The following is a 22728-nucleotide window of genomic DNA, read 5'->3' as shown; positions in this document are numbered from 1 at the left end:
AGAGCATGAACCTACAGGAACGGGCCACCGCCATGATGTTGGTTGAGAACGACAGGGTGTTGTCCAGGATCACGCCAAGGTTCTTAGCGCTCTGGGAGGAGGACACAATGGAGTTGTCAACCGTGATGGCGAGATCATGGAACGGGCAGTCCTTCCCCGGGAGGAAGAGCAGCTCCGTCTTGCCGAGGTTCAGCTTGAGGTGGTGATCCGTCATCCACACTGATATGTCTGCCAGACATGCAGAGATGCGATTCCCCACCTGGTCATCAGAAGGGGGAAAGGAGAAGATTAATTGTGTGTCGTCTGCATAGCAATGATAGGAGAGACCATGTGAGGTTATGACAGAGCCAAGTGACTTGGTGTATAGCGAGAATAGGAGAGGGCCTAGAACAGAGCCCTGGGGGACACCAGTGGTGAGAGCGCGTGGCGAGGAGACAGATTCTCGCCACGCCACCTGGTAGGAGCGACCTGTCAGGTAGGACGCAATCCAAGCGTGGGCCGCGCCGGAGATGCCCAACTCGGAGAGGGTGGAGAGGAGGATCTGATGGTTCACAGTATCGAAGGCAGCCGATAGGTCTAGAAGGATGAGAGCAGAGGAGAGAGAGTTAGCTTTAGCAGTGCGGAGCGCCTCCGTGATACAGAGAAGAGCAGTCTCAGTTGAATGACTAGTCTTGAAACCTGACTGATTTGGATCAAGAAGGTCATTCTGAGAGAGATAGCGGGAGAGCTGGCCAAGGACGGCACGTTCAAGAGTTTTGGAGAGAAAAGAAAGAAGGGATACTGGTCTGTAGTTGTTGACATCGGAGGGATCGAGTGTAGGTTTTTTCAGAAGGGGTGCAACTCTCGCTCTCTTGAAGACGGAAGGGACGTAGCCAGCGGTCAGGGATGAGTTGATGAGCGAGGTGAGGTAAGGGAGAAGGTCCCCGGAAATGGTCTGGAGAAGAGAGGAGGGGATAGGGTCAAGCGGGCAGGTTGTTGGGCGGCCGGCCGTCACAAGAAGCGAGATTTCATCTGGAGAGAGAGGGAGAAAGAGGTCAGAGCACAGGGTAGGGCAGTGTGAGCAGAACCAGCGGTGTCGTTTGACTTAGCAAACGAGGATCGGATGTCGTCGACCTTCTTTTCAAAATGGTTGACGAAGTCATCTGCAGAGAGGGAGGAGGGGGAGGGGGAGGAGGATTCAGGAGGGAGGAGAAGGTGGCAAAGAGCTTCCTAGGGTTAGAGGCAGATGCTTGGAATTTAGAGTGGTAGAAAGTGGCTTTAGCAGCAGAGACAGAGGAGGAAAATGTAGAGAGGAGGGAGTGAAAGGATGCCAGGTCCGCAGGGAGGCGAGTTTTCCTCCATTTCCGCTCGGCTGCCCGGAGCTCTGTTCTGTGAGCTCGCAATGAGTCATCGAGCCACGGAGCGGGAGGGGAGGACCGAGCCGGCCTGGAGGATAGGGGACATAGAGAGTCAAAGGATGCAGAAAGGGAAGAGAGGAGGGTTGAGGAGGCAGACTCAGGAGAAAGGTTGGAGAAGGTATGAGCAGAGGGAAGAGATGATAGGATGGAAGAGGAGAGAGTAGCGGGGGAGAGAGAGCGAAGGTTGGGACGGCGCGATACCATCCGAGTAGGGGCAGTGTGGGAAGTGTTGGATGAGAGCGAGAGGGAAAAGGATACAAGGTAGTGGTCGGAGACTTGGAGGGGAGTTGCAATGAGGTTAGTGGAAGAACAGCATCTAGTAAAGATGAGGTCGAGCGTATTGCCTGCCTTGTGAGTAGGGGGAAGGTGAGAGGGTGAGGTCAAAAGAGGAGAGGAGTGGAAAGAAGGAGGCAGAGAGGAATGAGTCAAAGGTAGACGTGGGGAGGTTAAAGTCGCCCAGGACTGTGAGAGGTGAGCCGTCCTCAGGAAAGGAGCTTATCAAGGCATCAAGCTCATTGATGAACTCTCCGAGGAACCTGGAGGGCGATAAATGATAAGGATGTTAAGCTTGAAAGGGCTGGTAACTGTGACAGCATGGAATTCAAAGGAGGCGATAGATAGATGGGTAAGGGGAGAGAGAGAGAATGACCACTTGGGAGAGATGAGGTTCCCGGTGCCACCACCCCGCTGACCAGAAGCTCTCGGGGTGTGCGAGAACACGTGGGCGGACGAAGAGAGAGCAGTAGGAGTAGCAGTGTTATCTGTGGTGATCCATGTTTCCGTCAGTGCCAGGAAGTCGAGGGACTGGAGGGAGGCATAGGCTGAGATGAACTCTGCCTTGTTGGCCGCAGATCGGCAGTTCCAGAGGCTACCGGAGACCAGGAACTCCACGTGGGTCGTGCGCACTGGGACCACCAGATTAGGGTGGCCGCGGCCACGCGGTGTGGAGCGTTTGTATGGTCTGTGCAGAGAGGAGAGAACAGGGATAGATAGACACATAGTTGACAGGGTACAGAAGAGGCTACGCTAATGCAAAGGAGATTGGAATGACAAGTGGACTACACGTCTCGAATGTTCAGAAAGTTAAGCTTACGTAGCAGGAATCTTATTGACTAAAATGATTGAAATGATACAGTACTGCTGGAGTAGGCTAGCTGGTAGTGGCTGCGATGTAGCTAACCTAGAAAATCGCTCTAGGCTAAACAATTGTCTTAGATACAAAGACGGCTATGTAGCTAGCTAGCTACGATCAAACAAAACAAACCGTTGTACTGTAATAGTTACTACAGTGCTGCTATTCGGGGCTAGCTGGCTAGCTACGTTAATAGAACTACAATAGCTGGCCAGCTAACCTAGAAAATCGCTCTAGGCTACACAATTGTCTTAGATACAAAGACGGCTATGTAGCTGGCTAGCTACGATCAAACAAATCAAACCGTTGTACTGTAATGAAGTGAAATGAAAAATGTGATACTACCTGTGGAGCGACGCGGAATGTTGACCGGGTAGTTGGAGTTCAATTCGGTAGAGGTTGGCTAGCTGTTGGCTAGCTAGCTAGCAGCATTTCCTACGTTAAGGACGACAAATAGCTGGCTAGCTAACCTCGGTAAATTAAGATAATCACTCTAAGTCTACACACTCTAAACTGCACAATTATCTTGGATACGAAGACAGCGAAGACAACTATGTAGCTATCTGACACTACGCTAATCGAGTCGTTCAGTTGAGTGTAATAGTTTCTATAAATTCATGTTAGCAGGCAATATTAACTAAATATGCAGGTTTAAAAATATATACTTGTGTATTGATTTTAAGAAAGGCATTGATGTTTATGTTTAGGTACACATAGGTGCAACAACAATGCTTTTTTCGCGAATGCGCTTGTTAAGTCACCCATTTGGCGAAGAAGGCTGTGATTCAATGATAAATTAACAGGCTCCGCATCGATTATGTGCAATGCAGGACAAGCTAGATAAACTAGTAGTATCATCAACCATGTGTAGTTAACTAGTGATTATGTTAAGATTGATTGTTTTTAATGAGATAAGTTTAATGCAAGCTAGCACCTTACCTTGGCTACTTGCTGCACTCGCATAACAGCTAGTCAGCCTGCCACGCAGTCTCCTTGTGGGGTGCAATGCAATCGGCCATAATCGGTGTCCAAAAATGCCGATTACCGATTGTTATGAAAACTTGAAATCGACCCTAATTAATCAGCCATTCCGATTATCGGTCGACCTCTAGTCTGAATACTTTCCCAATGCACTGTATATCCAACCTCTCTCTGTTCTATCGTTCATTGGGTAATCTATTAGACCTTGACCTCTTGAACTGACCATTGATATTGCCTACTCTGCTGTCACAAACTCCCCTCAAGAACTGACATAAAAAACATTTAACAAGAACTTTTCCCACTAGCACTGACTTTGCTGATAAATACTTTGGTGGGGGAAAATGTACTTGATACGATTGTGTTGTGATCTCTTTCCAAGCTATTTTAAGATGAATGCACTAATTGTATGTCGCTCTGGATATATGACTAAAACGTAAATAGAAACACTTGAAAACAATGCTTGGTATTAGTATTAATGTAGAGGAGCTGAATAATAAGGCCAAGTTTCCAGCAATAATCATACTCCTCTACCTTCCTACTGCTTTGACCTTTCCAGCAATAATCCTACTCCTCAGCCTTCCTGTTGCATCTACCTTTCAGACAATAATCCTACTCCTCAACCTTCCTGTTGCATCTACCTTTAAGAGAATAATCCTACTCAACCTTCCTGTTACATCTACCTTTCAGACAATAATCCTACTCCTCAGCCTTCCTGTTGCATCTACCTTTCAGACAATAATCCTACTCCTCAACCTTCCTGGTGCATCTACCTTTCAGACAATAATCCTACTCCTCAACCTTCCTGTTGCATCTACCTTTCAGACAATAATCCTACTCCTCAACCTTCCTGGTGCATCTACCTTTCAGACAATAATCCTACTCCTCAACCTTCCTGTTGCATCTACCTTTAAGAGAATAATCCTACTCCTCTACCTTCCTGGTGCATCTACCTTTCAGACAATAATCCTACTCCTCAACCTTCCTGTTGCATCTACCTTTAAGAGAATAATCCTACTCCTCTACCTTCCTGTTGCATCTATCTCTCCAATGCCCATCTCCAAGTTCTACAACTGATGTGTCGACTCAATCCAAACATTAGCTATCTCTCAACATTATTAGCATTTTGATGATTTCAGGATTTGGTGTGGTCGGAGAATAGTATCTTATAAAATGTACAGATCCGGCCACGCAATCCTTGTCATGCATTATTGCTGTATTCATCCAATCTGAACATATATTCTAGATTAAACTAATACCTTGAAACAAATGGTTTCAAAGATTAAACTAATAGTTTCACCAGAATAACCATAATTTGGAATAAATGATAACAATAAGTGACAACTGGTAATTCTATTCACATCTGATACCTTTTCAATTAGATTAGTTATTAGTACACAACACACTGACTGGACAATTATATGTAGCTACTGTGCTGTTATGTAATTGCATTACCCACCACCAACAAAACAATAACAACATCATCGCAAATCACAGACTTTGCTTTATTAGATTCAGATGCTCATTGATTGGAGAACAAGAAAATTACATATAAATACTTTACTATATAAAAAAGAGCATAAAGTATGAGACACCCATAGGGCAATGGGTGTCTCAGGGGAGGTAGGAGCTCTGGGGTTTATTCAGTAAAACTTTCCAAATGTTGCAGATATAAATAGAATGAATAGAGGTGACACAATTCCCTATTTTATCTGACAGACAATCATATATGTTACATCCTCCTGAACAGGCCCGAGTCGTAGGGGACCCCGGAGGTTGAGCTGAGTGTTATGAGGGTTGGGGGTATGGTTACTTTGCGGGTGTGGTCAATGGGCGTGGCTTAGGCTGAGGTATCAAAAAGCCTCTCGATCATCTCCTCTACCTGCTCTGGACGATACTTGTGGTATTTCTCAGGATTTTTGGTGAACGAAATGTTGGCGTATCTGTGAAGGAATTCAACATTCATGAGTAACAATGTTTCGTGTAAACTTACAGCCGTCTTTCTTAACTGAGCTGCGGAGAGAAAGGAAACCCTTTTAGCGGGGTTCTGACTAACAGAAGACGAACCCAGAAAATAAATACAATTCCCTACAAGTTACAATGGTTACCATCCTTTACAATATGTGAGATAGAGGAGGAATAACACAGATGTCACAGTAGTGGTGGTGCTTAAGACTCACCTCTGTAGGAAGGCCCTGTAGGCCTCGGATACCACTCTCCTCTGGGCGTGGCGGATGGCGTCTCTCTGCTCCTTGTCTGGGATGGCCCACACCTTCTGGATCTTACACAGCTCCTCCAGACCGTCGTTGAATCCCTACAGGGAGCAAGGGATCAGTCCATAAGGATACGTTTAAACCATACGTTCATGGAGCTTGAGATTAAATTGAAGGCATTTTAACTGATATGTTGGCACATTTAAAAAGTATCCAATTCATCACTCTTGAATCCTCAGTATATCCTTGGTAGAGATTGAATGTGTTTTGTGTAACCTGTATGCTGTTGGTTATCTTACCTTAAACTTGTCTTTGATCACCTGACGCTCTTTGTCTTTCAGCTGGTGAGAGGGAACATATGAAAGGCCATTTACTTCACATGTACAGATAAAATAGCAAATGTGCACAGCAAGCTAAGCATCGCAAACAAGGCTGTAGGCTTTGTATATACACCGAGTGTACATCCTTCCTTGCATTGAGTTGTCTTCAAAACAGCCTCAATTCGTCGGGGCATGGATTCTACAAGGTGTTGAAAGCATTCCACAGGAATGCTGGCCCATGTTGACTCTAATGCTTCCCAGAGATGTGTCAAGTTGGCTGGATGTCCTTTGGGTGGTGGACCATTCTTGATACACATGAGAAACTGTTGAGCGTGGAAAAACCCAGCAGAGTTGCAGTTCTTGAAACAAACCGGTGTGCCTGGCAGCTACTACCATACCCCTCTGACTGGCACACATACACAATCCATGTCTCAATTGTTTTAAGGCTTATAAATCCTTCTTTAACCTCTATCCTCCCCTTCATCTACACTGATCGAAGTGGATTTAACAAGTGACATCAATAAGAGCAATCATAGCTTTCACCTGGATTCAATCTATCATGGAAAGAGCAGCTGTTCATGTTTTGTACACTCAGTGTACATACGCATATCAAGTAAACATCACACCTTGGTTCCTGGTTGGAAGGCAGGCATGTTCCGGTCCGTAATATGCTCTGTGACCTTGTACCAGCTAAAGGAAAGCAAGACAAACAACAGAATAGTATGTTATGTAAGATCACAGGAGATAGTTTACATAGTGCAGGTACTAGCTAGTGATTCAGGAACATGCTGTAGCTCCATCTAAATGAGAGTGTACCCAGATGCCCTTCAGCCCATTATGTATTTACCTGCGCTGGTATATCTGTTTCTGCTGTTCTATCAACTCTCTGTATGAACTCTCAGCCTTCTTCTGAGTCACTGTCACTAACTGGATCAGCTCAGACCTGAGGGAGGGACCGACACACGGACACACACAGGGTAATATGGTTAAAATAACATGTGACTTTGACTAAGTATATTCTTGCTTTATGGTATATCAATTCTCTGCCTGAGCATCTGTATTATAAAAGGTGTTTGGCTCCGTGGCAATGCGTTTGTTGATTAGTGTTTACTGTAGGCATATATATATATATATATATGTTTGAGTAGCTGATATCAATAGGGTTACTAGTAGTTTCGAAAGATATCAATGGAAATGGTTTGTGTGTGAGGTCGTGCAGGCACGTTGGTGGGATAATAAGGGGATATCGGGGCCTACTTCTCCAGGGACTTGAGGATGTAGTTGTAGTTGTTGTGGAGGAAGATGGCACTCAGAGCACAGTCCTCGTACACCTTGGATTTACTGAGAAGATTCAGCTGCAAGTTCCCCAACACTTTACCTGAGAGAGAGAAGCAAACCAGATTCAGAATCAGAGCCAAGGACATTCGTAAACTGTGCTTGGTTGGTTCCAACTGTATGCACATTTGAATCATCTAGTTATATAAAATATATAGGATCAACTTTATTGTCATTGAGGGGACGTTTGTGTTGGAGAAAAGTTATATAATGTGACCAAAACAATTCAAAGGTCTGTCCTTTATATAGCTACTGTACAAATGGATTACATACTGCGTGTATCTTTACTTAAAGGTAGACTCAGCGAGATGACGTAGATGCAATGTAAACAGCAGGAATTCATTTCTGCAACAACTAAGAGCGTTGAAGGGTGAAGGTTAAACTTCTCCCCTGTTTTGGTCCTGTACCAACCACCCTGAAACAGCGTGAAGCGAACCTTTGCACATGCGCAGATACTCTGTGTGACAGCAAAATCTTGCATTGCGTTAATCGCAATATCAGCAGTGCTGCTCGTGGCAACATTAAAACGCCAAGTCTACCTTTAATTAAGCTCTTGATTTTCTTTATAGCATGCAACGTTTTAACATACACATCTTCACTTCCTAAACTTACATATGTAGGTGCTGAGAAGTCTCCTACTGAACTCAGAGCTGCTGGCTGACGAACTGGTCTCTGCAGATTGTAAAACAGTGTTAACATATCTATAACCGCTGAGTTACATAATCCACTGTGTCACTGCTAATCCCTCAACTGGGATATAATATCATATCATCTTTCTGTTAATCTCCCATGATCTCTTTTGGGATTTGAATTATGGTCATTTTTATTCCTGTTCGAATAGCTTAATTAATTAGAGGCGAAAGCTTATTTACAATTTAAATGTAAAATATATGGGAGACTGTGACTGGCTGGAAAAACGCAATTTCCATAATACTGTAAGCACCTCAGTAGCATGATCCATGTTCCACAGTCTTTACAATCATATAAGGATGCAATACTACTACCCATACATACTATCGATGTATTTCTGTTAATGGGTTTTGTGTAACATTACTCATCCATTAACTAAATCCTAAACAACGTGTTGATAAAAACTTGAGACCATTCATAAAGTCAAACGTATTAATGGCTCTGTCCTTCCCTACTCCTCTGGTAGTGAAGCACCTGTCTTGTGTTGGCTTACCTCGGGGGTCTAAAGGGATATTGTACGTGTCCCCCAGTACTTTAGGGCAGAGGCAAGGCAAAAAAGAGAGAGACAGAAAAGATGAGAGAAGCAAAGTGCAAAAGGTTAGAAAAGATATGTTAGTGCAGAGTAAGCAAAGTACTGTTAACAGCCAGACAGCGATAGGTAGAGAGTGTGGTGGTTTATGGGTAAGGGGCATGGGGTGAGTGTATAGGGTCACGGTACTGGGATGCAGGAGGGACTAACCCGAACAGTGGGACCCCCTTTTCATCCTTATTGCTAGTATGATTGGTCTTGTTATGACGGTCCATATCTAACCCTCTCAAAGGGTTCAAATGCTGATATGTGTGGTCATTGATGTTAGAAATGGTCACCCAGATAGTCCCTAAAAAGGGAACAGCCTGTCCATAGTACAGTATATGGAGTGTCTAGGGGCTCTCTCTAGAGGCAGAGAAAGGCAGTGCAGCAGCGATGGTGAGGAAGAGGTGAAGAAGAGACGAGTTCAAGTCAGCAACACATTAGAGGAAGTTATAGACACAGACAGAGGAAGAAGGGCCAGAAAGAACTCTGGAGGAGAGAAATGCTGATGTGACGTAACTGGAGATAAGGAGGACGTTTAGTTTCTATTACAAACATCAGTTGGTGGATACATGGGACTTCTCAGACAAAGATGGGATGGTCTTCTACTACCGTTTCAGAACAGACAAACAATGGACAGATAAAAGCTGGTGGACACTAACAGCAGACCCGGAGTCCGTCCCAAATGGCACCCTATTCCCTATATAGTGCGCTACTTTTGAACAGAGCCACATGGGCCCTGGTCAAAAGCAGTGGACCTTATAGGGAATAGGATGCCTGGACAGGACAGTCCACTCAGCCCTCCCTACCTTGAGAGGCCAGCATAGCTCCGGCTGTCTCCTGGAAGTCCAGCAGCTGCTGAAGGAACAGGATGGCCTGGGGAAGAGAGAGAGAGAGACCAGGTTGAGGAATAATGTAAGGGATGACGGTATGTGAGATGGAGAGGCTAACAGCAACATATGCCACTATATAAACTCCAGACTATGTCAAGAGGGAGGGTGCTGGTTTACATTGCTGGTGAGCTCATGGACAGTTCCATCCTTAGGCATGTTGTACTCCTTGTCAGGGTCATTCTGTCATAGAAAAGAGAGACACAAATCTGTCTTCAATATTTTTTCTCTCTTACAAGAACACTAGGAGATGCTGGTCCTAATAAAATGTCCATACATATTATACTGTAAATAGTTTAGGAATAGTTTGTTAATGGGTTCAAGCTGTGTATAGCATGGTTGAAAGAGCTAAGGAGTGATCAGTTGAGGGTAGTTGCTCTTACCTTGATGCTGTCTGCAAACTCCTCCAGAGCTTTGGCTCCGATAGTCTCCATGGACGTGATGAGGGTAGGCAGCTTGTTCTTGGTACTGGCAGCTGTGCCCTGTAGATACATACCATGAAGGGAAAAGGGAAATTAGATCATAATACAATTTAATTCAAAAAGCTTTTTGTTGTCCAACGTAAAATTAGCTTTGGCATTACATTTCAGATTGTTTATTGTTAATTCATACATCTGCTTATGTGTGGCTTGTAGGTTACATTACCTGGAGCGTGGAGTCAAAGTCTGGCTTGGTCTGTTTAAGGTGCCTGAGGATGGGGAAGATGGTGAGGACAGCAGAGTAGTCGTGTCTCATGATGGCCCGCCGTGCTGCCGCCACTATGTTGTCTCCCTCCAGCATCAGGTTGTCCAGGGCTTCCTAAGACAAAGGAGATCAGACAGAGAAACAGGAGGAGTCAGCTTCACTGTAAATTATATCAGAGAGCCAATATCAGAGCCGGTACTTCACGCCTCTGTCAACATTCCTATGTTACTACTTTTTATTACTTATTTTTTTACTATTTTGATAACATGTATTGTACTGTTGAGGGGAGCGTGCAAGTAAGTATTTCACCGTTCCATTTACACCCTGTATCCTGTGCATAAGGCCAATAAACGTTGATTTGACAACATTCTCTTTGAAAACAATCCTGTTATTTGCACAGACACAGTAAACTCAGGAGACCATAGATCATGTTATATTAGTCTTCTTCTGGGTAAGAAATGCCTACTGTTCGCCTGTCTTTGGTTGAGACCTGACCATACAATGAGCTATGATATTACTGTCCTCATCTGACATGAAAAAAAGAGGCAACCAAAACGATAAAGGCCTGTGGCTTGCCTGTCTAAGGCCTGACCTGTATAAGGGAGTCTTAAAGGCCTGTGGCTTGCCTGTCTAAGGCCTGACCTGTATGAGGGAGTCATAAAGGCCTGTGGCTTGCCTGTCTAAGGCCTGACCTGTATGAGGGAGTCATAAAGGCCTGTGGCTTGCCTGTCTAAGGCCTGACCTGTATGAGGGAGTCATAAAGGCCTGATCTGTATGAGGGAGTCATAAAGGCCTGATCTGTATGAGGGAGTCATAAAGGCCTGTGGCTTGCATGTCTAAGGCCTGACCTGTATGAGGGAGTCATAAAGGCCTGTGGCTTGCCTGTCTAAGGCCTGACCTATATGAGGGAGTCATAAAGGCCTGTGGCTTGCCTGTCTGAGGCCTAACCTGTATGAGGGAGTCATAAAGGCCTGTGGCTTGCCTGTCTAAGGCCTGACCTGTATGAGGGAGTCATAAAGGCCTGTGGCTTGCCTGTCTAAGGCCTGACCTGTATGAGGGAGTCATAAAGGCCTGTTGCTTGCCTGTCTATGGCCTGACCTGTATGAGGGAGTCATAAAGGCCTGACCTGTATGAGGGAGTCATAAAGGCCTGTGGCTTGCCTGTCTAAGGCCTGACCTGTATGAGGGAGTCATAAAGGCCTGTGGCTTGCCTGTCTAAGGCCTGACCTGTATGAGGGAGTCATAAAGGCCTGTGGCTTGCCTGTCTATGGCCTGACCTGTATGAGGGAGTCATAAAGGCCTGACCTGTATGAGGGAGTCATAAAGGTCTGTTGCTTGCCTGTCTGAGGCCTGACCTGTATGAGGGAGTCATAAAGGCCTGTTGCTTGCCTGTCTAAGGCCTGACCTGTATGAGGGCGTCATAAAGGCCTGTTGCTTGCCTGTCTGAGGCTTGACCTGTATGAGGGAGTCATAAAGGCCTGTGGCTTGCCTGTCTAAGGCCTGACCTGTATGAGGGAGTCATAAAGGCCTGTGGCTTGCCTGTCTGAGGCCTGACCAATATGAGGGAGTCATAAAGGTCTGTGGCTTGCCTGTCTAAGGCCTGACCTGTATGAGGGAGTCATAAAGGCCTGTGGCTTGCCTGTGAGGCCTGACCTGTATGAGGGAGTCATAAAGGCCTGTTGCTTGCCTGTCTAAGGCCTGACCTGTATGAGGGAGTCATAAAGGCCTGACCTGTATGAGGGAGTCATAAAGGCCTGACCTGTATGAGGGAGTCATAAAGGCCTGTGGCTTGCCTGTCTAAGGCCTGACCTGTATGAGGGAGTCATAAAGGCCTGTTGCTTGCCTGTCTAAGGCCTGACCTGTATGAGGGAGTCATAAAGGCCTGACCTGTATGAGGGAGTCATAAAGGTCTGTTGCTTGCCTGTCTAAGGCCTGACCTGTATGAGGGCGTCATAAAGGCCTGTTGCTTGCCTGTCTGAGGCTTGACCTGTATGAGGGAGTCATAAAGGCCTGTGGCTTGCCTGTCTAAGGCCTGACCTGTATGAGGGAGTCATAAAGGCCTGTGGCTTGCCTGTGAGGCCTGACCTGTATGAGGGAGTCATAAAGGCCTGTTGCTTGCCTGTCTAAGGCCTGACCTGTATGAGGGAGTCATAAAGGCCTGACCTGTATGAGGGAGTCATAAAGGCCTGTGGCTTGCCTGTCTAAGGCCTGACCTGTATGAGGGAGTCATAAAGGCCTGACCTGTATGAGGGAGTCATAAAGGCCTGTTGCTTGCCTGTCTAAGGCCTGACCTGTATGAGGGAGTCATAAAGGCCTGACCTGTATGAGGGAGTCATAAAGGTCTGTTGCTTGCCTGTCTGAGGCCTGACCTGTATGAGGGAGTCATAAAGGCCTGTTGCTTGCCTGTCTAAGGCCTGACCTGTATGAGGGCGTCATAAAGGCCTGTTGCTTGCCTGTGAGGCCTGACCTGTATGAGGGAGTCATAAAGGCATGTTGCTTGCCTGTCTAAGGCCTGACCTGTATGAGGGAGTCATAAAGGCCTGACCTGTATGAGGGAGTCATAAAGGCCTGTGGCTTGCCTGTCTAAGGCCTGACCTGTATGAGGGAGTCATAAAGGCCTGACCTGTATGAGGGAGTCATAAAGGCCTGTTGCTTGCCTGTCTAAGGCCTGACCTGTATGAGGGAGTCATAAAGGCCTGACCTGTATGAGGGAGTCATAAAGGTCTGTTGCTTGCCTGTCTGAGGCCTGACCTGTATGAGGGAGTCATAAAGGCCTGTTGCTTGCCTGTCTAAGGCCTGACCTGTATGAGGGCGTCATAAAGGCCTGTTGCTTGCCTGTCTGAGGCCTGACCTGTATGAGGGAGTCATAAAGGCCTGTGGCTTGCCTGTCTAAGGCCTGACCTGTATGAGGGAGTCATAAAGGCCTGTGGCTTGCCTGTCTGAGGCCTGACCTATATGAGGGAGTCATAAAGGTCTGTGGCTTGCCTGTCTAAGGCCTGACCTGTATGAGGGAGTCATAAAGGCCTGTGGCTTGCCTGTCTAAGGCCTGACCTATATGAGGGAGTCATAAAGGCCTGTGGCTTGCCTGTCTGAGGCCTGACCTGTATGAGGGAGTCATAAAGGCCTGTGGTTTGCCTGTCTGAGGCCTGACCTGTATGAGAGAGTCATAAAGGCCTGTGGTTTGGCTGACTGAGGCCTGACCTGTATGAGGGAGTCAAAGGTCTTCTTCTGGTGGTGTTCAGGGATGATCTCTGTGAGCAGGACGTATTCACTCTGGGCCAGCTTCACAAAGGCACTGATGCAGTGGATGTAAGAGTCAATCTCTATGTCCAGGACATCATCCTTCCCTGAGGGGCACATGGTGAGGTCAGTTAGGGGACAGGATGGAGATGAGGCTTGGTGGACCAGAGGCATTGGGCAGGTTGCAATAATACCAACAATCCTGACTGAGAATTAAGACTGTTTAGATATGTGTATTTACAGCATGCTTACTTGATGTGCTACTTCCATGAATGGTGTTTTTTCCCCCAAGGGAGATAAATATTGGGCATGTATTTGTTCAAAATTATATTCATTGTATTTCAAAAGCAAAATGGAGAATGCCAGTAGGGGAGAATTTACTTCACATTGATATAATGACATTACCTGACCAGTATATAAGCTGAAAGGAACCACTGACTACTATTTGAAGAGGTTTTTTAAATAATATAGCTAACTTTTTAACTGTCAGCACATATCCACTGGCTTCCATAGCTGTCAATGCATGTGTGCTGAACCTGGTATCACATCCCATGGGCTTGAATACTGGTGGGTGTCTTGTTCCCCATATGGACATTTTGGAGCAAACTTCCCCCTTACTCACCTGCTGCTGCCCCATGCTTGTCGGTCAGGGCGTCTGACTGGTGTTTGACCCGCTGGTCATGATCGTGACCTGATGGGTGGGGGAGGGGGGGTATAGTCATGGAACCAGGCTCACTCCTGGGGCCTATAGGCCAAGTGGTAAGCCTGGGACTCGCCTAGAAACATATACTGACCACCAAGCACCCAGCGGGGAAAGCAGAGAACACCCTTGTTGGGGGGCAGGGGGAGGTCAGGGGGACCAGTGGGTTTGTGAGTTTGTTTGACCTGTGTCTGAGATAGTTAGTGGATGTTATAGCTTTTACAGGAACCAGATTTACATGACTTTGAAAGCCAGAAGTCACACCAGTTTAGACCTGCTGCAGTTCTAACACGTGTTGCAAGTAAACTTCTATTACCAAATACTACATTTCAATGTGGTATATTTCAGGCTAGCTAAAAAGGAGTTATAACATTCACCTTACACTGAAGATGAAACATTTGAATTACAACTATATTTTGTATTCATTAAACAACATAGCTTTTAAATTATTTGCAGTGTCTAACAGCCAGTGACTCTGTAGAGGTTCCTGTGTGTCTGTTGTTTAACAAAAACAACAAGTTAACCTGGACAAGAGCAACAGACCAGTAACCCCAGTACACTGGCATAGTGATAGAAAGAGAAAGACACCGAAGAGAAGACAACAAAGCCAGGGTGCGTTACCTTCCAAAGGAGTGAGGTTAGAGCCCCCCTTTTTCCCATCCAGACCATGCTGAGAGTACTGTTTGAGAAGGTTCTGAGCCTTGCGAATGGTCCCTGCTCCCACAGAGTGACACACAGACACAATCCAGGGGTCCACAGAGAAGAAAAGAAGATAGAGAAACGAAGTAGGAACGGGGAAGAGAGATGAGAGGAAGAGAGCTAGGAAGTGTGATGAAGATACACCAACACCACATCCCTTCACCACCACCAATCATGAGTGAGAAGAGATGGGGGGCAATGGGAACCGTGGCCTAGCACCGCTACTACACAACACAGAAATACAACTACAAGGTAGAACTACAGCACAGCTAGATAAACACACTATGACGGGGTGCGCCGAAGCACACTCCACCAGCAAGGTAACAAAAAGAAAATGTAAAGGTTAGGTTCATTATACAAACACAAAGAAAACAGCCATCAGAATTAACAATACATTCATTTCAGCATTGTTATTATGGACATTCACTCACACTACTACTGTTATAACATTAACGTAGCATTGGTAGGTAAAATTGTTACATGGTTATATGTTTTACATCTTATAGACGTATAGATTCATACAAAAGCCTGAGTTAATGCAAACAAATAGAGAGCAAGTAAAACAGTAAACGATTACGACTTGGGTTTGTGTGTTAGTAAGCAATTGATGCATTATTAGTAATATCAATGAAGTGGGAGACAGAATAGAAATAATGATGCAGAAATAGATCTACGTAGAAATGTCTGAAACAATCCTTATTCCTCAACCTATGAGTTGCCTATGATGTTTTCAATTCTAGCAACGTAAGCTATTACTGAGCAATTTTTTTGACCAATTATACTAGAATTGAATATAAGCCATGAACCAAATGCATTGTTATAGCATAGGAGCATTTAGTTATCGGATGTTGCAGGGCATGTGGTTAAATTACTTCGAAATCAAGCGGTATAAATATGTTCATGTTCTGCAATTGGCTGATTTTGATGGAGAAAATGTTAGCTTTCAGGTCAGTCAATATAAACCATCTATAAACTACCTTAAAGTACTTTATAACTTTTTATATTGGTTGCAGAGCAGTCACAATACAGACAAAACCCCAAACACTCCTGGCAAACACCAAAGAAACCACAAAACTGGGAGGTCAAAATAAAGACATGCAAGATGCTTCTGTCAAGTCTGCCTCTTCCTCCTGTATCCAACTACATCAAGAAACCCCACTGGAGGTGACCAACTAACCTAAGTGACAAAAGCAACAAACTATCAATCACGCTGAATAGGGGAGTGATAGCATAACTGTTTCCACGTCAGATGGCATGATTCTACTTCACGGTGTTCTGGTCACTGACTACAGCACCCTCGTTTGTGGTGAAAAGTGGCGTCCAGTTAACAGAAGCAAGAGATGGTAACGAGACGATAGAGACACACTAAAGCTTTTCTCTTTACCTGGGATGTAGACTGTCATCACCATCATCACAATACACATGAGGATTATAAAACAAGAGGAAAGCAGAGGGGTTAGTCGGGGTCATGACAAGGAGAGAGAAGGCAAAATCACAGGAACATATAGTCTACGTCCCAAATGGCACCCTATTCCTTACATACAGTAGCGCACTACTTTTGACCAGGGACCTATGGACCCTGGTCAAAAGTAGTGTACTAAATAGGGAATAGGGTTCCATTTGGGATGTAATCATAGAAGGGGTGGTGAGGCACACTGTCGTCCATTAATAAGGCTGATGATGCTCGAGCTCGGTAGTCGTGACAACAACGATGAATCATGCTCTCAGTGATTTGGAGGACACTTGAAACAGAATAGAATTACGCAAGAGGGGGAACTACAACCAATCATCTGATTCAGAATGTTCAGACCAGAGGGACATTCTTAAGTGTGTGAGCTGTCTGAAATTGTATTACAGTGTATAATAAGATTATTTTGATATCTACACTGAGTGTACAAACATTAGGAACACATTCCTAATATTGAGTTGCACCTTCTTTTGCCCTCAGAAGAGCCTCAATTCGTTGTGGCATGGACTCTACAATGTGTCAAAACCGTTCCACAGGGATGCACAGGGATGTTGACTCCAATGCTTCCCACAGTTGTGTCAAGTTGGGTAGATGACCTTTGGTTGGTAGACCATTCTTTATATACACGGGAAACTGTTAAAGAAGAGAAAAACCCAGCAATGCTGCAGTTCTTGACACACTCAAACCGGTGTGCCTGGAACCTACTTCCATACACTGTTCAAAAGGCACTTTAATCTTTTGTCTTGCCCATTCACCCTCTGAATGGCACACACACATTCCATGTCTCAATTGTCTCAAGGTTTAAAACTCCTTATTTCACCTGTCTCCCCTCCCCCATCTACACTTACTACGATGGACGTAACTTCTTCGATATAGGGGGCGCTCTTTTCATTTTTGAATAAAAAAACGTTCCCGTTTTAAACAAGATATTTTGGCACGAAAAGATGCTCGACTATGCATATAATTGACAGCTTTGGAAAGAAAACACTCTTGACGTTTCCAAAACTGCAAAGATATTGTCTGTGAGTGCCACAGAACTAATGCTACAAGCGAAACCAAGATGAAATTTCATACAGGAAGTGCCCCAGATTTTGAATGCGCTGTGTTCCAATGTCTCCTTATATGGCTGTGAATGCGCCAGGAATGAGCCTACACTTTCTGTCGTTTCCCCAAGGTGTCTGCAGCATTGTGACGTATTTGTAGGCATATCATTGGAAGATTGACCATAAGAGACTACATTTACCAGGTGTCCTCTTTGTGTCCTCCATCTAAATTATTGCGCAATCTCCAGCTGCGTGCACTTTTCCATTTGGTTCAGAGGAGAAAGGCAACTGCCACGAATGATTTATCATCAAATAGATATGTGAAAACACCTTGAGGATTGATTCTAAACAACGTTTGCCATGTTTCTGTCGATATTATGGAGTTAATTTGGAAAAAAATTTGGCGTTGTAATGACTGAATTTTCAGGGGGTTTTCTTAGCCAAACGTGATGAAAAAAACGGAGCGATTTCTCCTACACAAATAATCTTTTTGGAAAAACTGAACATTTTCTATCTAACTGAGAGTCTCCTCATTGAAAACATCCGAAGTTCTTCAAAGGTAAATGATTTTATTTGAATGCTTTTCTTGTTTTTGTGAAAATGTTGCCTGCTGAATGCTAGGCTAATGCTATGCTAGCTATCAATACCTCTTACACAAATGCTTGTGTAGCGATGGTTGAAAAGCATATTTTGAAAATCTGAGATGACAGTGTTGATAACAAAAGGCTAAGCTTGTGAGTGAATATATTTCTTTCATTTCATTTGCGATTTTCATGAATAGTTAACGTTGCATTATGCTAATGAGCTTGAGGCTATGATTACGCTCCCGGATACGGGATTGCTCGACGCTAGAGGTTAACAGGTGACATCAATAAGGGACAATAGCTTTCACCTGGATTCACCTGGTCAGTCTGTCATGGAAAGAGCAGTTGTTCATAATGTTTTGTACACTCAGAGTGTATATTCCTGTTTGTGGTGACTGTGATGAAGTAATGCATTCTGTGAACTTGTGGTAGATATGAACCTGTTTGTGGTGGGTATGATTTTAGCATACGGATGAGAGTGATAGTGACACTATAGCTATAGTTGAATCATCATGGAGGCACAGCAGAGTGTAATGTTACCGGGCCGCAGCAGGGCACTGACCTGGTCTCTTGGGTGCCTTCTTAGTGGGAGTGTCCTTGCGTTTGGTCTGAACGGCTGGTGAGTAGAGGATGCCAGAAGAGGCAGAACTCTTCCGGAAGTGGTCTTTCAAACCCTTGATGGAGCGGTCCAACTGATTGGAGCGGATCTGGAAGTAAACGTTCATAAAGTCTGCAGAGCAGAGAGGAGATGTGGTCAAGAGGAGAGGACAACTATCATACATAAATATGGTTATGAAATCTACATCTGTGTTAAGAGCAGGTTTTGAGTACAACTGTTGAACATAATCATGAAGTCTGCAGAGGTAGAGAAGAAGTGGTCAAAACTGGACGATAACCACCATAAAACCCAAAATTATGGAATTGACAAGGGTGTGGTAGGTTCTGAGTACACCAAAGCAAGGAAAAGGTTTTCAACTTATCATGTAGTGTGCTGAACGGGATCCTTGGGACGTCCTAACTCTGACCTCACCCAATTGAAGTTGAAAACGGTTAGGGTTAAGTTAGCGGTATGGTTAGGTTTATGGTAGGGATGTCCCAAGGATCCCGGATAGCACTAACCATGAGAGAAGGGGCAGCTAGTTTGTTTCTGCCACTTACGGTTCCTGAGGGTGAGATGGGTTGATGCTGTTAGGGATCTCATCTGACCCTATCCACCGTCCTGCTACTGCTCTTCCTGCTGGCTGACTGAATCCTCATCCTCCTCATTGACACTGGCTTCATCTGAGTGACCTGTACTGCAATCTCCTATTGCCCTGTTATGTCTCCTCAACACGTAATCCACATAACATCTATATAATAGTATTAAGTCTGCACGTAATGGAGCAGGTTGAGAGTTTCAAGTTCCTTGGTCTCCACATCACCAACAAACTGACATTGTGCAAGCACACCAAGACAGCCCTGAAGAGGGCACGACAAAACCTATTCCCACTCAGGAGACTGAAAAGATTTTTCATGGGTCCCCAGATCCTCAAAAGGATTTATACAGCTGCACCATTGAGAGGATCCTGATTGGTTGCATCACTGCCTGGTATGGCAAATGCTCAGCCTCCGACCGCAAGGCACTACAGAGCATAAGGCCCAGTACATCACTGGGGCCAAGCTTCCTGCCACCCAGGACCTCTATACCAGGCGGTGTCAGAGGAAGGCCCTAGAAATTGTCAAAGACTCCAGCCACCCTAGTCATAGCCTGTTCTCTCTGCTACTGCACGGCAAGCGGTAACGGAGCACCAAGTCTTGGTCCAAGAGGCTTCTAAACAGCTTCTACCCCAAAGCCAGAAGACTCCTGAATAATCAAATGGCTACCCAGACTATTTACACCCCCCCCCCCCCCCCCCACATGTACACATCTGGTACACATCTGTACCGGTACCCCCTGTATATAGCCTCACTATTGTTATTTTACTGCTGCTCTTTAATTATTTGTTACTTTAATTTATTTTTTTTATTTTTTTATTTTTCTTAAAACTGCATTACGGGTTTAGGGCTTGTAAGTAAGCATTTCACTGTAAGGTCACCAGTTGTATTCGGCGCATGTGGCCAATAACATTTTATTTGATTTATGTACTATAAAATAGAATCAGCATCCTTTGAAAAGAAACCAATGACACCTTCAAACATGAAATGGACATCAATGGAAGAGTGAGTGCATTTCATGTACAGTACAAGTACCCTGGTTGAGTCCATACTCCAAGGGACTATGCTAAAGGAGAAATGACTGGGGACAGAGATCAGTGACAATGTATAAAGTGTGGGTGATCTACCCTGGTTGCGTCCGTACTCCACCAGCCAGCCAGAGATACAGATGATATCCTGTAGCACGGCCTCAGGGAGGTGTTCTAGAGTCACCTCCTCCTGAACCTCCAGCTCCTCATCTACAGTGATGGCATCCAGGATCAATATGGGAGGAACAGGCTTACTGTAGCGGGTCAGCAGACCACGGAACTCAGCCTCCAGGAGCTCCTTACCCTTCTCAAATCGTGCTTTCTGTAGATAGCAAAAAGTACAGCGAAGTAAGTATTTAATGTTGAGAATGTATTGTTATTGATAACAGGATGTGAGGAATGAGATTAGAGGGAGTGAGAGAGAGAGCGACAGACAAGGGATGAGAGAGAGGGGGGAATGAAAGAGAGAAAGAGGGAGAGCAAGAAAACAAGAGCGGGTGAGAGAGACCGATATTTGAGTACTGTACCACTGTATTGAGCTCAGGGCTATCTGGGTTGTTGTCCTGAAAGTACTCAACAGCTTTCTGGATCTTGGCAATGCAGGCCAGGTACTCATCTAGTCTACCCGTTGGCCTGGAACATAGAAACATAGTACCAGGTATCAGCTTTGGTCTGTTATCCCAAGCTAAGACATTTTGCCTGGACTGTTAGCTAGTAGTTAAAAGCTAGTAGTTAACAGCACTGCTTACAGTACTCTCTACTGTAAGCAATAGGACAGTGCTGAATAAAATATGATGACTGTCATATCATGGAAGATTAAATCCAAGGATAACAGGATAATAGTTAAGTAGAGCGCGATAATGCAAAAATAGCCTTACGCCGACTTTTGGGTCAAAACGTTACACTCAATAAAACTGCGTGAACATTTTATTTATTTTAATTAACAGCGTGCAGCTGTCTATCTAAATAGATGCCAGTCTCTCTGTCTGTCTTCCCTGTCTGACTCTCACCCCTCTCTGATGATCTTGTCGGTGTCCTTGGCTACATGGTAATAACTGATGACATGGTCCATGCAGGACAGGGTCTTATCCACATTCTCCTGAAGCCTCTGTAGGTTCTCTGTCTGCTTGTGTACTGGGATGATGGAGTTCTCCAGCTGCATCAGACGACTCTCAAACGATGACAAGATGGACACCTGCATGGGAGCAGTGGTGGGTTGCAGAAAGAGTCAGCAGTAAAATAACAGTTTATGTGGAATTACTAGGCCCAGGTTTCAAGTGTACAGTACAGATTATGAGAATGTCAAAAAATAGTTGTCTGGAAAGGAACCATTGACTTTTGTATTCACCAACTATATGAAATATATTTCTATGAGTATTGAGTGGGAAAAGAGTGTCAACCTGCAACATACCATCCCTTTAGTCAGCTGATCACTCTTCTCCATATTCTCTCGGATGAAGGACAAGGTTTCCTGTTCCTGTTACTCATAGAGGGAATGAACGAATTATGACAACAGCGGCACGAGATGCAGGATAGTGACAGGGATGTCTACAATACAGCCTAGCTTGGTTCTGTTGGAACATCTGCTTATCAACCATTCCTTGTATAACGTTAAAGGTCTGAGAACGCTGATCAAGGAAAAACTCCTCTGTGTGGCTGTGTTACGACAGGTCAAGTCGGGTATGACTGTGCAGTGTGCACTTGTAAACCCATTTGAACAAATTACACGTATAACATGCATAGAGAGGACAACATGTAGTAGCCAAAGTCAAATATCGCTTTGCTAGTAAATAATGCTAGCTATCTAACGTTAGCTAGCTAGAGATTTCTCCCATTTCCTTCCCTTCCCATTTCCTGAAACGGACCTGCTTTAGTTTCTCCTCTATCTCCCTCTTCCTCGCGGACGCATCCTCGGTCGGAATCATCCTGGGTGTTTTTGGCAAACGTAGATACAGAAGAAAGGCCACCAATATTGAAAATATAATAGCAAAAGCTATTCAACAAAATAATAACAATGACCCCCAAATTCTCATCAGCTGGGGCGGGGCAATCAAAACGAGTTCGCTTCCGTATCCGTCTTCTTCAAATCAGTCATGAACAGTGGCCATCTTTGTTGTGGCAGAAAACGTCGCAATAATGTTCCACAAGGTGACGCTGTCGATCCTAATATTTATTGCGCACTGAATCTAACATGACCAACGCACCACTGACGTAAGTAGGCCTATGCGTTACTTTAAAATACTGATTCAATTATGCCACATCATTTAATTGAATGAAAATACCTTCCCATCAAGTTCCCATGAGTAAAACTATGAAACAGAGGGGTGTAATCAAATCAAATTTTATTTATCATGTCCGCCGAATACAACAGGTGTAAACCTTACCCATGAAATGTTTACTTACAAGCCCTTAACCAACAATGCAGTTAAGAAAAATAGTCGAGAAAATATTTACTAAATAAAATAAAATAAATAAAAAATTAAATAATAAGTAACACAATAAAATAACAATAATACAGGTGGTACCGAGTCAATGTGCAGGGCACAAGTTAGTCGAGGTCATT

The 22728-nt window shown here is 44.7% G+C and overlaps 1 protein-coding gene across 12 annotated transcripts; it reads right to left on the bottom strand.

Annotated features, from left to right (window-relative positions):
* Positions 1–4991: 4991 nt before the first annotated feature.
* exoc7 (exocyst complex component 7) lies at positions 4992–22216 on the bottom strand. 12 transcript variants are annotated; one of them, XM_064933683.1, is made up of 22 exons: positions 22031–22216; positions 21577–21642; positions 21176–21360; positions 20693–20798; positions 20265–20487; positions 18506–18673; positions 16233–16244; positions 14771–14863; positions 14072–14140; positions 13411–13556; positions 10172–10324; positions 9910–10008; positions 9647–9709; positions 9446–9512; positions 8559–8597; positions 7988–8047; positions 7298–7418; positions 6888–6983; positions 6667–6730; positions 6020–6061; positions 5688–5821; positions 4992–5450 (listed from the first exon to the last, which is right to left on the bottom strand). In XM_064933683.1, exons 1-22 carry the CDS (start codon positions 22088–22090, stop codon positions 5348–5350), a joined length of 2169 nt encoding a protein of 722 aa, XP_064789755.1. In that variant the 5' UTR covers positions 22091–22216; the 3' UTR covers positions 4992–5347. The 12 variants fall into 12 exon arrangements, with proteins under 12 accessions (XP_064789755.1, XP_064789746.1, XP_064789756.1 ...); XM_064933674.1 differs by lacking the exon at positions 8559–8597; XM_064933684.1 differs by lacking the exon at positions 16233–16244.
* Between the last annotated feature and the right edge of the window lie 512 nt (positions 22217–22728).

Source organism: Oncorhynchus masou, chromosome 24 (genome assembly GCF_036934945.1).
Source record: "Oncorhynchus masou masou isolate Uvic2021 chromosome 24, UVic_Omas_1.1, whole genome shotgun sequence".
In the NCBI taxonomy this organism is placed as follows: Eukaryota; Metazoa; Chordata; class Actinopteri; order Salmoniformes; family Salmonidae; genus Oncorhynchus; species Oncorhynchus masou.
The sequence above is the reverse complement of the archived record's forward strand: the minus strand, read 5'-3'. Positions and strand labels throughout refer to the sequence as shown.

Excerpts from the sequence above, each read along its gene's own strand:
- exoc7 (XM_064933683.1), bottom strand. The coding sequence starts at position 22,090 with ATGATTCCGACCGAGGATGCGTCCGCGAGGAAGAGGGAGATAGAGGAG. Across the intron at positions 10,325-13,410 it reads CCTTTGACTCCCTCATACAG|GAAGCCCTGGACAACCTGAT; the intron begins GTCAGGCCTCAG and ends CCTTTGTCTTAG. Across the intron at positions 5,822-6,019 it reads TGATCAAAGACAAGTTTAAG|GGATTCAACGACGGTCTGGA; the intron begins GTAAGATAACCA and ends TGCTCCCTGTAG.